The sequence below is a fragment of the Cottoperca gobio genome, chromosome 11 (genome assembly GCF_900634415.1).
Source record: "Cottoperca gobio chromosome 11, fCotGob3.1, whole genome shotgun sequence".
In the NCBI taxonomy this organism is placed as follows: domain Eukaryota; kingdom Metazoa; phylum Chordata; class Actinopteri; order Perciformes; family Bovichtidae; genus Cottoperca; species Cottoperca gobio.
Window position 1 is genome coordinate 3,940,346 of NC_041365.1, and position 14,582 is coordinate 3,954,927.

The 14,582-nt window shown below is 41.6% G+C and overlaps 2 protein-coding genes across 3 annotated transcripts; both read left to right on the top strand.

The window, feature by feature from the left end:
- Positions 1-5,735: 5,735 nt before the first annotated feature.
- Positions 5,736-8,747, top strand: LOC115015618 (homeobox protein Hox-A10-like). The gene is given in 3 exon segments (XM_029443093.1): positions 5,736-6,530; positions 6,532-6,598; positions 7,760-8,747. Coding segments are annotated over 3 exon segments (1,137 nt in total). The 3' UTR covers positions 8,035-8,747.
- Positions 8,748-12,268: 3,521 nt separating this feature from the next.
- hoxa9a (homeobox A9a) lies at positions 12,269-14,392 on the top strand. Of its 2 annotated transcripts, XM_029443006.1 has the most exons (3): positions 12,269-12,956; positions 13,354-13,480; positions 13,999-14,392. In XM_029443006.1, exons 1-3 carry the CDS (start codon positions 12,404-12,406, stop codon positions 14,045-14,047), a joined length of 729 nt encoding a protein of 242 aa, XP_029298866.1. In that variant the 5' UTR covers positions 12,269-12,403; the 3' UTR covers positions 14,048-14,392. The 2 variants fall into 2 exon arrangements, with proteins under 2 accessions (XP_029298866.1, XP_029298865.1); XM_029443005.1 differs by having other exon boundaries at positions 13,354-14,392.
- Positions 14,393-14,582: the final 190 nt, after the last annotated feature.

Consider the following 14,582-nt stretch of genomic DNA (forward strand, 5'->3'; position numbering starts at 1 on the left):
GGGTGAGCACAGCACCGTCACAGCTTTCATAGCCCTCTGCTGTGTGACTGCGTTTCCAGACAGACTGACTCTCCGGCTGCGACTCCCCCAGTGAACATTGTGTACCACAATGGCCGCGACAGCAGCAACAACATTGCTCAATGGTTAATTTCAAGTTCGAGGACAACAGTATAGTATCCTGTGATCTGAAATCCCTAAAAAACTGAGCACGAAATACGTCAATCTGTGGACTTTGATCTCGCTCTTCAGACTGTTTTGAGGAAAAATGTCGAAACGGATTTTTTTGTCCTCGCCAAGACTGTGCTCGCGAGGACCCTTGTTAATATTATTGTGACTCACAGACGCCTTGTTTATTTTCCTTTCACGCGGGCAGAAATTCAGTCACTAATTGACTGACCCAGTGTATTTTGTAATCAAAAGATTTGTTAAACTTTCTTTCTGTTTTTAAAATCAGAAAAGTGGATTTAGGATGATATGTGTCTTTGATAACTGAATTGGTGTGACCAAATAATGAGTCCGAACGGATGAGAATGTAATGTGTTTCTGTTTTGTGTGCTTATTTATTTTGTAGCCACTCGTTTACTATTTCCTTCATTGCCACGGCTAACTAAGTCAAAATCCATTATTACAGGCAGGCCGTAGTGATTCCGTGTTGAGTGTGGACTGACCTCAAAACGAGCTTATGTCGTCTTTCTTGTAGCCTGAAGAATAAGAGCTGCAAATAGAAAAGTATTTATATGTTCCATATCTTTCAACACCCTAATCCATGTTGTCATATTAGATTTTTTTTGAGACTATCAGTCAAGTATTGATAATGCAGGCCAAAACCAGAGAGATAAGCTTGCCAGCTGGATCCGTGTGGAGTTGCACTGAGGTACACGCCCAACATATTCACACAGGTATATATGCAGCGGGGCTCTTCGGTCTCATATTGATACGCATAACAAAAGTATTTTTTTCACGACTCGTAATCTTTTGGTATTTGCAGTCTAAAGGTGGCAAAAAGCTACATTTTCAAGTGTGCTGTCAGGGCAAGGCTGGTCAGGGTCATCGCATTGAATCAATTGCTTGGTATGCCCAAACTATTGTGTATTATACTATATTTCCAAATAAAAAAGAAAATGAAATCATTGAAAAAAGAAATCTGCGTGGTCATTGTTGTTTCTCTCCCCCCCCCCCTTCTCACCCCCTAAGTGTTTCTTTAAAAAACACATTTGGTGATTCAAATTACGCACATGTGATCCACTTTATGCACCCAAAAAAACAACACATTCAACTCTCGCTTGCAAAAGACTTATCACAATCAAGTGCCTTGGTTTGTTGCAAACAATTAAAAACCAGTGAAGTGCAGCAGATCTGTGCTCACATGCAAACTATGAACCGTCCAATAACACATTAAATAAAGAAGCTGCCAACTCTTGTTAAATGCTATCAAATAACCTTGAAGCTTTAATTATGGGTTGGTAAATTATTCATTAATTATGGGATAGATCAAACGCATATATAATAAACAGAAACGTCATTCCTGTGCTCTAAAATAGTTTTTTTTTTTGTGCTGTAGGGTTTTGCAATTGTATTGAACCCTGTCTCTCACTATTTCAAGTCATAAAATATATTTTGAAATTCATGCATTCCATCTGAAGGACATCTTTGTTATTGAACCACTGTGGATAGCTTATAGATCCACCTTTATCTATCTCAAGAACATTTATTGTTGCCAAACATTGAGCAATTTCATTATTTTATTTGTTTCTCTCTCTTTCTCTCTCTCTCTGTAGTCTCTATGTGTGTACGAGCTGTCATTTCTCTGATTGGCTTTGGAAACACTGTTCCAACAGCGGTCTCCTTTGGCGAGGGTCGCCATATTTGCTGTTGTTATCACTGTGTTTATGAGAGCTAGCCGCAGCGCATTGGCGTTCATATATGACAGTCAAAAGGGCCATAAACGCGGGGAGAGAGGCTGAAGTTTATGGTTGCCTCTCTCTGCCATAGTCCGGCCTTGCCTTGCGCATCCTTTACTGCGCGCTGGAATTCCGTCCCTAATTACGGGACATCCTCCCCGTTGCCGCAGCAACGCGGCCATAAAAGCTGTCTGAGAGTCTGGGGCATTTGTAGAATTGGAGTGCAGTGCAATAAACCGTCTGAGACCCAAGGTTATTAACTGTGTTACCAAGGAGGCGAGAGCAACGACAGGGAGAGGACGGATAGGAAAAGCCTCTGCTTGTTTGCTGCATCGACTTCAGTTGAGAGACTTTTCCCCCTCGTGTGGTTTATCCACCTCGAGTCAGTTTAGTGGCGACCGCAGCACTCAGGATTAGACTGTTCTCCACCACCGGGCGGCGCTATTGAGACCAATGTCATGGCCGTGGATCTTTTCGTCTCCATGCTCACCTCGAATGCAAGCAGGTAAAAGTAGTTGTCACCACAGCCTGCAGCTTGAATAGTTTCCTCTGTTGCAAGAAGAAACCTTCTCTATGTTACTCTTCTCTTGCATGCGAGGTTAGTTTGAGATGGGAGCCGTTTTTGTATTTAGTTTCCACATTTCTCTGGTGCTCACGGGGCCGTGCGGTGGAGAAAGTCTTCTTGGGGGCCCTAATAAGGCAACACATATGTGCCAAGCCTTCATGCTGCATGTGCTATTCATTGTGCTGAGCTTGAGCTTTTTAATGGTTGAAGTATAGCATAGCTGGCTTGTACCTGGAGAGATCTGCAACCCGGTCCAGTCTAACCACAAATGTTTTGGATTTAGGGAGACTGCCTTAATTATTAAAAAAATAAAAACTACGGATACAGTATGTTAACGACACAACCCGTAAGCAGCGGGGTGCTGGATACAAAACAAATGATTTCATTTTCCACATTGCTCTCATGGTAATGCAGCTCATCTTAAATCAGAGCAGCTGTCTTGTATGCTCATTCCTATTCGTCTCCTTCCTCTTCAAAGAATCCGCTCACAACATTTGACGTCCTCCCAAAACACATTATTCTCTGTGCGTGCCAAGTGGATAAAAGCTGCTGTTAGAAGAGCTGATTTGATTGTGATAGGGCAGCAATCGCGTCTCCTTTTCCTTCCTGTCATAGATACAGAGCTGCTATGAGGCTATTCGGTGTCAGTGCGAGTGGCGAGTGGCTCTTCTGGACCTTAATGCGTGTGGACCGAGTCTCGTTCTCCTTTGTCTCTCGTGAAAAATAAATGCTTCCGCTGGATGTAATAAAACGCCGCATTATTGTTCATAACAGCACTCGGGACGAACATGATACGACTCAAACGGCCTCTTCGGCCACGATTATATGGGCCGGATCAAAGCCAGTGGTCAGAGTAAACTGTTTTGAGGATATAATAGCCGGGCAGCTGTGAAAATGAAGATTTAATAGCTACAATTAATAACTGTAACACGAAGATATCGATAGGCCCCCATACTAGTACAACACCATGAAGTGTGTGCAGGCAAAACTATGTAATACTGGCTACACATAATTAATTGATGTATTTGGTTTCCTTACTGGCTCATATGTCCTATAAGGAACAGGCCAGTGCGGGGACGAGTACACATGCTTTGGACGTATTGCTGTGAGTTTGTCTGTATTTAGTGGGTCAACATTGTAGTGAATCATTTTATGTGTTTTTGGGGGGAATTTAGTAAACAGGCGTAAATTCTCGGCTCACGGCCTTTCTCTTCAAATCTCCCCCACTGCAGAAAACACTCATTACTTTATATATTTCCTCACCATATCATTCTGCTTTTAAAATAGATTGTATTATATTCATATCCACATGCATAACCTTCAATCAACTTACAGTAATTTAAGTAATTTGAAGTATGTGAGATTTGTGCAGGAGCGATTGACAAATGTCCCACCGTCGACGCGCTAAAACCCTAGGCCAGTGTACATAAATGAGCTGTCAATGACGGAGCGTTTGAAAAACCTAAATGGGCTCAATTTATGAATTTCTCCCAAATTTTCCTCATTTCAGTACAACAGGCTGCAAATGAACCCGTGTGGCTAGCGGCCACCTGGGCCTGGTAATGGCAAAGCTGGCTGAGATTAACTTCAACCTGGAGAGAGCAATAGAGTGCACATGGCCAAGGACACTACGAGATGGAAGGAGAGTTTTATTGTGGCTCTTATTGCCCCAAATTGGACGGACAGGATGACTTGTTTGTCTGCTTTGCAGTGGCACATTGCGCCTGTTCCCTGCACAACGTTACGATCAATACTTTGGCAGTTTAACAAAGTCAAATGTTAATACTATGCACATTTTTTTGATGTACATTTGGTTGTACCGCAGTATTTATTTGCCTTTCTTGTATTCATTTGTGTGCTTACAGCCTTTGAACGAAAGTACATGCAGCTTTTCACCTTATGCGTAATGTCTAGTACAGATGAAGTCATTTTCATTTCCTAAATTAGTGAAAATCCTCAGAAATGCAACCAATATTATTGAAAATCCTCATTTAAAAAATATATCAATGAAAAACACAATGTTTTAATAGGAAATGTAAAATAGATTGCGTAGAAGAGTTATATATAGTCAAGAGAAAACCAGTGCCTAATAGGCTCTAATACAGGAAGTCACTGTATATCCTGTTACATACGGTATTTTAATAATTTAATGTTTAAAAGGTGCAGTATTTCGTCTGATATTAAGCCAATTATTTGTTCTGTAGAGGGTTTTTTTCCCCGTTCCTGTAACTTTGATTGCTTTTAATTACTGGTGACTGGTATTGGTTCGCCGTTATTTACGCACCGGGATAGCTCCGTTAATCTTAATGAATTGAACATAATTAAATATTTTTCCAAAATAAAAAATAAAAAAGGGTTATGTTTGATGTAAGTGATTTTTTTTGTTTTACTACAACAAGTACTACGATGTAAACTTGATATTGACTACTGCAGAGTCCGACTTAGTGGAACGATAAACAAACGAAAGTCTAAAAAAGGAACAAAGTATGTTTTGATATTTCTCTCTATCTCCAGGCAACATTAGTCTTAACACCTTTGCTTTTAGTGCGGAAGAGCTCAGGCTGTCCTGAGGGCAGAGGATGCACCATATAAAACAGCTTTTTGCCAAGTCATTTAGCTAAAGGCAAATTCTACCTACAGTTAAAAACATTTTATTACCTCTAGGTCCTATTGCTTTGTTATTGTGTCATTCTGCAGTGCCATACGTTTAAACTTGATGTGCCATCTTAAGGCCATATCTGCTATGTACACTAGTATTTTTTTAGTGCGTTTGCAACGAAAAGAGTTGGTTTCTTGTAGTTTTATTTCCCCTTCCACGGCTCTCACTTGAGGTTTTATAAATCTGAACCTTCTCACTGTGTTGCACCGATGGTTGAGTTCGGTAACATTTGATTTGCATGTAATGAAGGGACAATCAGTGCTTCAGACATCAATCGGTGGTTTGTTGAAGGGATTTCAAAGCTTGTTTATATAATTCATTAATGATACTGTTTATTAATTTTTTTTTATAAATATGCATTGTTAAACTTTGTACCATGTTGTACCTCACCCCCAGTGACAGTGGTGCATTAAGACGAGGTGAGGTGACACACTGATTGCGCTGCTGCCTCCTTTCTCTGCCTCAGCTCCATGATGGATAACGCTCCGGCTGCTACGTAGCCACGGAGTGGGAGGGACTGCCCATCTTCAAGCATTTCCATTGGTTTTACATTCCGCACGGCAGAGAGGGGGGGTGCCTCTAATCATATCCAGCATGTTTTGCACAAGAAATGTCAGCCAGAAAGGGCTATCTTCTTCCCTCGCCAAAATACACCACAATAATGTCATGTTCGGACAGCCCGTCAGGAAATGCGTTTTTAGTGGATTCTCTGATCAGTGGCCGCACCGAGAGCGGCGGAGGTCACTACGCGGGGAGCGCGGTGTGTGTGCCTCATAGCGCTGCTACAGAAGTGCCTTACGGACTACACAACTATGGATACTTCCCAGGTATGGGTAAGCGAAGCGAGATGGGTCCCACGAACATGGTTTCCGCCTCTGGTGCGTACATGCCCAGCATGGAAATGTGGATGGACGCGCAGAGGTCATGTCGAATGGACCAAGAGCACCCGGTGGGTCCCCAGGTCGCGCCCTGCTCATTCCCGCAGAATATTAAGGAAGAGAGCACCTACTGCCTGTATGAGCAGTCGAAGTGCCCTAAAGCCTCCACCGCGGAAGATCTTACATATTCGAGGTTAACGACAGCCGGCCTAGGCTCGAGTTCTTGTACAGTTACCGATGGCGGTGGCGGGGGCTCAGTGCCTGTGCCGGGCTACTTCCGCTTGTCTCAGACGCACGCACATTCTCATAAACTTTACAACACCAACGGCCCCCAGCCGAACCCTTCCCATTCTCATTTTGGCCTACACCCAATTGCTCCTGCTCGTTTCCACACGCCACCAACCTCGACTTCTGCTCCAGCCACGGCGAAGGAGGGGAGGAACACCGAGGAGCCCGTGTCCTCGGGAAACGCAGACCTGCAGCCTCACGCAGCACCGGGGACCGACGAGGCACACGAGTCCTCGGACTGCAGAAGCCTCTTCAGCTGACGAGACAGAAGAGCATGTCAAAGAGAAACCAGCAAAGACCACGAAAGGTAATCACAGTTCATCCTAGGTGTGGCCCTGCACTGTTGTTTTGTTTGCATGCAGCACAGGTAGAGAGAGGATTTCTTTTAAATGGCACATGTGAAGTTTTACTTGCAGTGATAAGTCAACACACGGGTATGGAAACTTTGCATTTACATATTATTGTCTTCAAGTATTTTGTCTCCAAGTAGTATGAGTACATAAGGATATATATGTGCATGAATACGCCCCGGAGGAATATGCGTAAAATGGAAAGAAATAGTCAACGATTAAAGGACAAAGCTAGGTTTGGTTTAATTACGCAATCATACAGAGTTATATACAATTCGGGAATTGTTTCTAAACACATAAATAGAAAAAAAGAAGTGATTTTTGACATTTAGATGAATTTACCATTAACTATATTCTGAACCAGTATTTCGTTTGAGCGCTGCGTAAAATATACTACCAAATACTCCTTCATGTGTTTGTGTAGGCCCTTATTATATTTCTTTGAGCCATAATGTCTTTGTATTCTTTTACTCTCCATAAAACTAAAACAATGTTTCTGTTTCATTTAATTATTGGTGTAAAATGTTATATTTTCAAACTACCATTGGCAGTCTGGTGAGTCTAACAAAGCAACCATATTTTACGCATAACACACACACACACACACACACACACACACACACACACACACACACACACATACACATATACATTCACACACACACACACACACACACACACACACACACACACACACACACACACACACACACACACACACAAAGAAAACACACAAATGTTACTGTAATGTGTGTATAACACAACCATAAACACAAACACACTCCTGGATACTCAACTCAAATAGTTTTATTGGTTAAAAAACATGTTATTGCCAAATAATTGTACATATTCACATATTAAATACGCAGGTGTCACATGTACAGGTTCTACATAATACTCTCTCTCTCTCTCTGTTTCTGATACACACACACACACACACACACACACACACACACACACACACACACACACACACACACACACATACACATATACATTCGCACACACACACACACACACACACACACACACACACACACACACACACACACACACACACACACACACAGTCCCCCATGTTGCAGTGCGTAAAACCATTTATCTGCCATTTTCTTTAGGAGACACAAAAAGTGTAAGCACGGCCAACTGGCTGACAGCAAAAAGCGGCCGAAAGAAACGCTGTCCATACACCAAGCATCAGACACTGGAGCTGGAGAAGGAGTTCCTCTTCAACATGTACCTGACCCGAGAGCGCCGCCTAGAGATCAGTAAAGGCGTCCACCTGTCGGACAGGCAGGTTAAAATATGGTTCCAGAACCGCAGGATGAAGCTGAAGAAAATGACACGGGAAAACAGGATCCGGGAACTCACCTCCAACTACGGATTTTCATGATGAACAAGGTGATCACATAATTGGTGGAGTCAATGACACCCATCCTCCTCCAACACACCCCCCCCCCCTCTTTCCTCACCACTCTGTCCACATGATGACTCATTTCACTGTGGGGAACAACTTTCTTTTATTTCCAGACACGCTTAAAGTCCTCTGTGAGCTACTGAAAATAAGAACATTGGGGGGGAAATGAATGTTATGAGTTCTATTTGATTGTTTTCTGATGTTGTGTTTTTGTATTGTCGACCTGTTTGTTACTTCTGTCGTATGGTTGGATAGTGTCGTCAGTGGAGTTAAATTAACGCAATTTAAAAAACATTGTGCCCTGGAAGGTGGCTTAAATTGTCCACTTACCCCCCAACCGCTGGCAAATAATCTTAACCTAAATTTAGTCAATAAATATAAATTTATTTTATTTTAATTTGAATAGCATGATATAGACTTTTCCTACTTATTTTGTTTTAATCACTCTGGAATATACCATCCATGTATCCAAAAGGGAAGAATAATAATTCACCATTGACCATTAGATGTATAGTCTACCATGATATTGGCCTATTCTATGTACGAGCTAAATGTTGGATCTTTAATCACGCTGAGGAAGTTTACACAAAAATGGTGTGCAAAGTGAAATAGGAATGTTTTTATTGTATATTTCTGTGTACATATGACATTGTGTTTTTGTGTAATGCTTAATAAATTATCAGCTCGCATTGAGGAGTAGCAACTTGTGTTTTTGTACCGTGGGTTTATATTTCTTTGGTCAAAGTGTATTCTACAGAAGCAGAAGAAAAGAGTGTTTGAAATCCAAAATCCAAAATAATATGGCCTCCATTGCTGCACACTCACTAGTTCTTTTGTGAACCGGCTGACAAATGTTTCCAGAGGCTAATATAATGGCCATCGGAAATAATTAAGATATTAGGCTATAAGCCGTCTAGCTGCATGCTCAGCCGGCTATTGTAGAGTTTTATGACTGGCTGGTATATGAGGTTTCTCCCTCTCCACTAAGAGCTGCTTCAGTCGTGGGAGAGCCATTCAGACAGAGAGGAGGCCTGGCTCCCAGCTAGAAATCTGAACTGTACAGATACAATGGATAAAACATTACCTTCTGCTTTAATGTCGGAATACTGGGATTAGCATTTCAAGGATTGGGTAAGTCCATTTATCATTGTGAATTTGTCCATTTTGCGGCTTGCTGCCCCGGCTTCACGGTAGTGTGTTCAACACAGTTGTACTTTCTTAATACAGACGATTTTTTTTTTTGGACACTTGATGACGGGACCGACGACCACGGTGCATTATGAATTGGCTGATTGTGTTTCACTTGAGGCCCGGATTGACTGTCGAGTGGTTTAGGTAGTTTCATGTTGTTGGGGTCCATTTCTAACTCTGCAACATGAAACTGTCTTAATTGCCCCAGTTCCACACATCAAAACCAAAAGGAAAGCAAATCGGGGGCATAAATATGATGGGATTTGATGAAAATTGTGGAGAGGTGTTTTGGAAGTATGTTCTAAACCCCCCTGGCTTATAAACCGGGGAGGGGTAACTGGCTGTTGTGTATGTCCTTAACCTGTCTCCTGTAATGTTTTCTTTAGACTTCGTTACTTGTATTTCGTCGTTAAAATAAGCCGGCGAGGCCATGTGTGCTGAATTTAAATGTGATCAAAGCTGAACTGCAGTATGCGTCGTGGACTTGGGATTAAGGGTAAAGCCGTGAGTGTTTTCCGTGAGTAGTAGTGACGCAGACACGCCAGACAAGGCCTCGGTTACGACCACTGCAGTGGAGGGGAAGGGGAAGGTGAATGAGGCAACAGCGACCTCCGTGGGCAATGAGACCGGATGCTTCCGCTGCGCAATAGTGGCTCAGACAAAAGGAGGGGAAGGGCTTTATGGCGATATTTAGATCCGCCAGACAGGCTGTTATCTGCAGAGGCAAAAGAAGTGAATAGCCCCTGCGGTAAACTGGGTGAAAAAACACCCTGATTTAGGTTTATAGCCTGGGAGCCATTGGCGTCTTTTCCTCCTCTGAAGGTGTTTGTCTATTCTAACTTTTAGTGCACAAATAGGCGCACAGCCGCTCCTTTCCCCCCTCGGCTTGTTTGATGTCTGTTGGCCAAATAAAGTGCAAGTACCATTGAGGTGATAGCTTGCAACCAGTATGCACATTATGGACAGCATGTGCCTTTCTTTGCTTCTCTTTTAAATGCAATAGTAAGACCAGAGTGGAGAGAATTCCTGCGTGTGAATTGCCTGTGGCCTTGTGGGGTGTTGGCCAAGCTCTCCGTTTACTTGATGGTAAATAAAAAAACGCAGCGTAATGTGCGAAAACTCATTGTTGCTGCTGTGTAGACGTGATTCGCAATGTGGGGTAAGGTTTAGGGAATTGTAGACGTCAATACGCACACAGCTACCTAATTTTGTGCAAATCCAGATTAAGATTAGGTTATAAATGCATGTCTGTAATCTACATACATTCTTAGTATATTGTTAATAGTGTATTACTTTAATCTGTCAATTTAATATCAGCTAAATAATTAGTAAATAATTTAACCAAATACAAAGTTAACATTTATGTATATATACATGCATTTAAATGTTAACGCTTCTAGCCGGCAATTTATTATTGTTTATTTATTAATTAAAAGTTTATGTTACGTTTTATAATCCGTCTAGTGCAGGCATTTATAACGTGTTGTTATCTCCTGGTGTTCGCCACTGCTCGCAACATTTGATGTTAAAAGGAAAAAACCACAAGCACCACATTACGCATATTTTTAGCGCTATTTAAGTGTAACGTTACACCGAAGCACTGGCTGCGAGCAAGCATCAGAGATAATTTGTTGATGGCGGTGATGATGGCAACATATAGGCTCATGCAAGTGATAACGGCGGTGTCGATAATAAACGGGTTTAACGGTTGGTTAAGTGAGGAGAAACCTGGATCCGCCATTAATGTTATTTGGAACATATTCAATAAATATTCGGCAATCGTGAATCAATTCAGTGGATCAATAACACATAATCACCACATTTATTCTGTGTGTTCTATTCTATTATTTTCATTGCTATTTTTAATTTCTCGTCTATGTTTTTATTTTCCATTTTGTAAAACATTTTGTAACCCATTTATGACTTTATATATTTTATAACAAGTGTTCCAGTAAATGTTGTTATATTTGTTATATAGTGCAGTGCGTTTACACCGTAATTATGGTCAAACTAATACTAGCCTGTAACTGCAACTCACGAGATAAACTTGTAACTGAAATAGTCCTGCTCCTTTTTCATCTAATTGACATTTTCTAAATAAAATCTTATTCATTTTAAATAAATAATCTCATGTTTATTGATTTCTCTTTCATCTATATGAAATGCACACACATTATCTTCCTTTAAAACTGCATACATGCTGTAATGTGAATCATTAGAGTTGTAGCCCCAACATATACAGTGACGTGAAATATCCTTCACGAACTGTGGTTATTGATGAAAACTAACAACATATAAGCATTATTCTTATATGTTTAATGTGTTCAAATCACCATAGGCCCAAAAACAACTATCTTGTCTAGCTAAATGTTAAACTGAACATAACTATTTTAGCCTAATATTAGATATGACACTCATCACCTTTGGTGTATTTGTCAGTTTTGTCTGTAAAATATGTGTAATGTTTAAAGCCGAACACGGGAGAATGTACGGCCATTGAAAGATGTCTGACACAGCCGAAAAATAAGAAAAATATAAAATAATGAAATGTGTATAGTTATAATTTGAGATCCAGATGCTGTTTCAGCTGTAAGTTGCTAAGTTTCTCTAATATAGTGGTTGTTAAAATGTGTTTTTGTGAACAGCAATAGTAGGGTGCTTACGTGTCCTATAAAGTACCTCGTAAAATAAGGCCTCCAAAAACATACTGTATCGTTTTGGGTAACCAAGAAGATATTTTAACAGCAGCAGTAGGTTAAGATACTGCACTTTTTTTTTCTCATTCAGTCATTCATATTTTCAGTTCCACAGATAATAGATTCAACTCATATCTTGATAATTCTTAGCTTTAAAACTAGAGGTTGTTATAGGAGAGCGGGTGAGTATTTAATGACCAAAGGGATTGATTTATCCTTTATTGTTCAGCCTTTATGATCACGTGTGACTGCTACCCAATGGCGTGGCAGCCTGTCTCCCCATTACTAGCCCACTGTAGTTCTCTGTGGGGCCAAGTTGCTACTTGATTTCTCCACATTGTTATTTTGTGAGGCTGGGTTTACTGCGTGTGTATGTGTGTGTGGTGTGTGTGCGCGTTTTTACTTTTGCATGTATCTGTTGTATGACTGCGTACATGTGAACGTATAATTTTTCTGCCATGTCGACATCCGGAACACTGACTAGTTACTACGTCGATTCCCTCATTCTACCCGAGAGCGAGGAGCTCTCCGTGCCGAGATACCCCTCCGGTCCTGGGCTCCAGCACTCCAGGCAACCTGTCTCCATCAGCGACCACAGCGAGCTCGGGACCTGCACCTTCCCGTCCAAACCTCCGGTATTCGGGCCATCATGGAGCCACGTCCCTGCTCAGTTCCCAGGCACCGTTTCCTCTGTGTATCATCACCACTATGGGCATCCCCATGGTCCGGTCGGTGCAGATACAGATGGCCGCTATCAGTCGTGGCTTTTGGAGCCTATGTCCGGTTCTCTACCCATGGCCGGATTACCGACGACCCATCACTACGGAATCAAACCGGAGGGTCTAGGGACGCGAGCTGACGGCGCGCTGCCCGGCTCACACACGGCGCTACTACTCTCTGATTACGCCAACGGGACTGTAGCGACGGCATCACCGGTGGAAAAGGACGCACTGTCCGGCCAGGCAGAGGACAAGAGCGGGGAAGGTGAAGAGAAATCTGGCCATGATCCAAGTAAGTCGCTGCAGCGTGCTTTATGTTTATAGTCTACTATTTATACCACATTTAGCTGTGAGGATTGGGGTGCGTGATGGGGGTGCGCGTCTGAACAGATGCCATTCTGAACGTGCCATTTCCTTATGGGGACTGTTAATGGCCCAGCTCCCATTGCTATATTAGATAACCTTTTGCAGCTTTTAAAGTGAACGTGAGCCGAGAGAAACAGGGGGAAGTTTTATTTGGATGTAGCTGCGGTTATACATGTGTAGCCATTTTCCTCTCATCAGAAAAAGAGGATTCTTTCATTTTTATTTGTTGGTCTGAGCTAAATTATGAGTGATGTTTGTTTTTTGCATTTGGTCACTCGGCACCGGGCCCTCACAACAATGTCGCCCCCCCTCACTCTTTCCAGATAACCCAGTGTCCAACTGGCTCCACGCGAGTGCCACGAGAAAAAAACGCTGTCCGTACACCAAGCACCAGATCCTGGAGCTGGAGAAAGAGTTCCTCTTTAGCACCTACCTGACCAGGGACCGTAGGTACGAGGTGGCGAGGCTGTTAAACCTCACCGAGAGACAGGTTAAAATCTGGTTCCAGAACCGCAGGATGAAGATGAAGAAGTTTAATAAAGAGGGCGCACCTAAAGAGATTGGCTGAACAGTAGATATTTAGGCTGTTAGCGAGCTTTGTGTGGAGAAGCTCTCAACTCTGCTGGACCTTGTTTTTAAACTTCATTGTCTTATTGTCTTATATAACAGAAGCTATTAGGCTTATTTGTCTTGTAAAAAAGCATGTTGGGCCTCAGTTTGATGCGACTACCTTTATATTGCACAATTTTAACGGTGCCCACTCGTTTTGTATTTTTTTTCTCATGTTGATTTGAATTAATACCTCGTTAAAGTGTATTAGTTGGCCTGGTCCCTGTGCTTGTTTGTGTATGGATGTTTCTAGCTGTGTTCTGGTTTGTAGCTATATTTGTTGTCTATGTCAGAGTCACCTGAGCGTATAGTTTGTAAAAATGTATTAATTTTATTGCTGTTCCTCCCTTACTGTTTAGAACTATGACTGATGACCATGAGTTTGAATCTAACATTGGAGCCGTATAACAGACTGGTCACATTTTGAAGTAGGTGCATAAACCTCAGAAACCTCTTGAAGATGCTAAAATGCTAAATTAAAAGATGTTATAGAAGCTATATCACACGACACGATTGACTACCTATGTCTTTCAACTACCTACAATAACCTATTTTTGTTTCGATGGCGGATTAAAGGCTAGTAGGTTTGCTTGCATTAGATGCTGAACTATGAATTTCAGGGAGTAACATTTTGGAAGTACATAATGTTTGTTAGTGAGAGGAAATTAAAGAAAACACTGTAGGCTACTTATTGAATACCTCACGGTCTGTTGACCGTCTGACTTGTGGTTCACAAATGTAATTTGTACTTTATTTATTAAATAAAACAAATTATATCTGCGAATGCATGCACGTCACATTCTTATTTCACGTCGGATTTATATCGAAATTATTTATGTTTTTACAATATCTATTATAAATATATTTCATGATTCTTGCTGCATAAAAAGTATTTTTTGGTGCTGCTTTGCACTGCAAAATATATGAAGGTTACCGCTGTCAA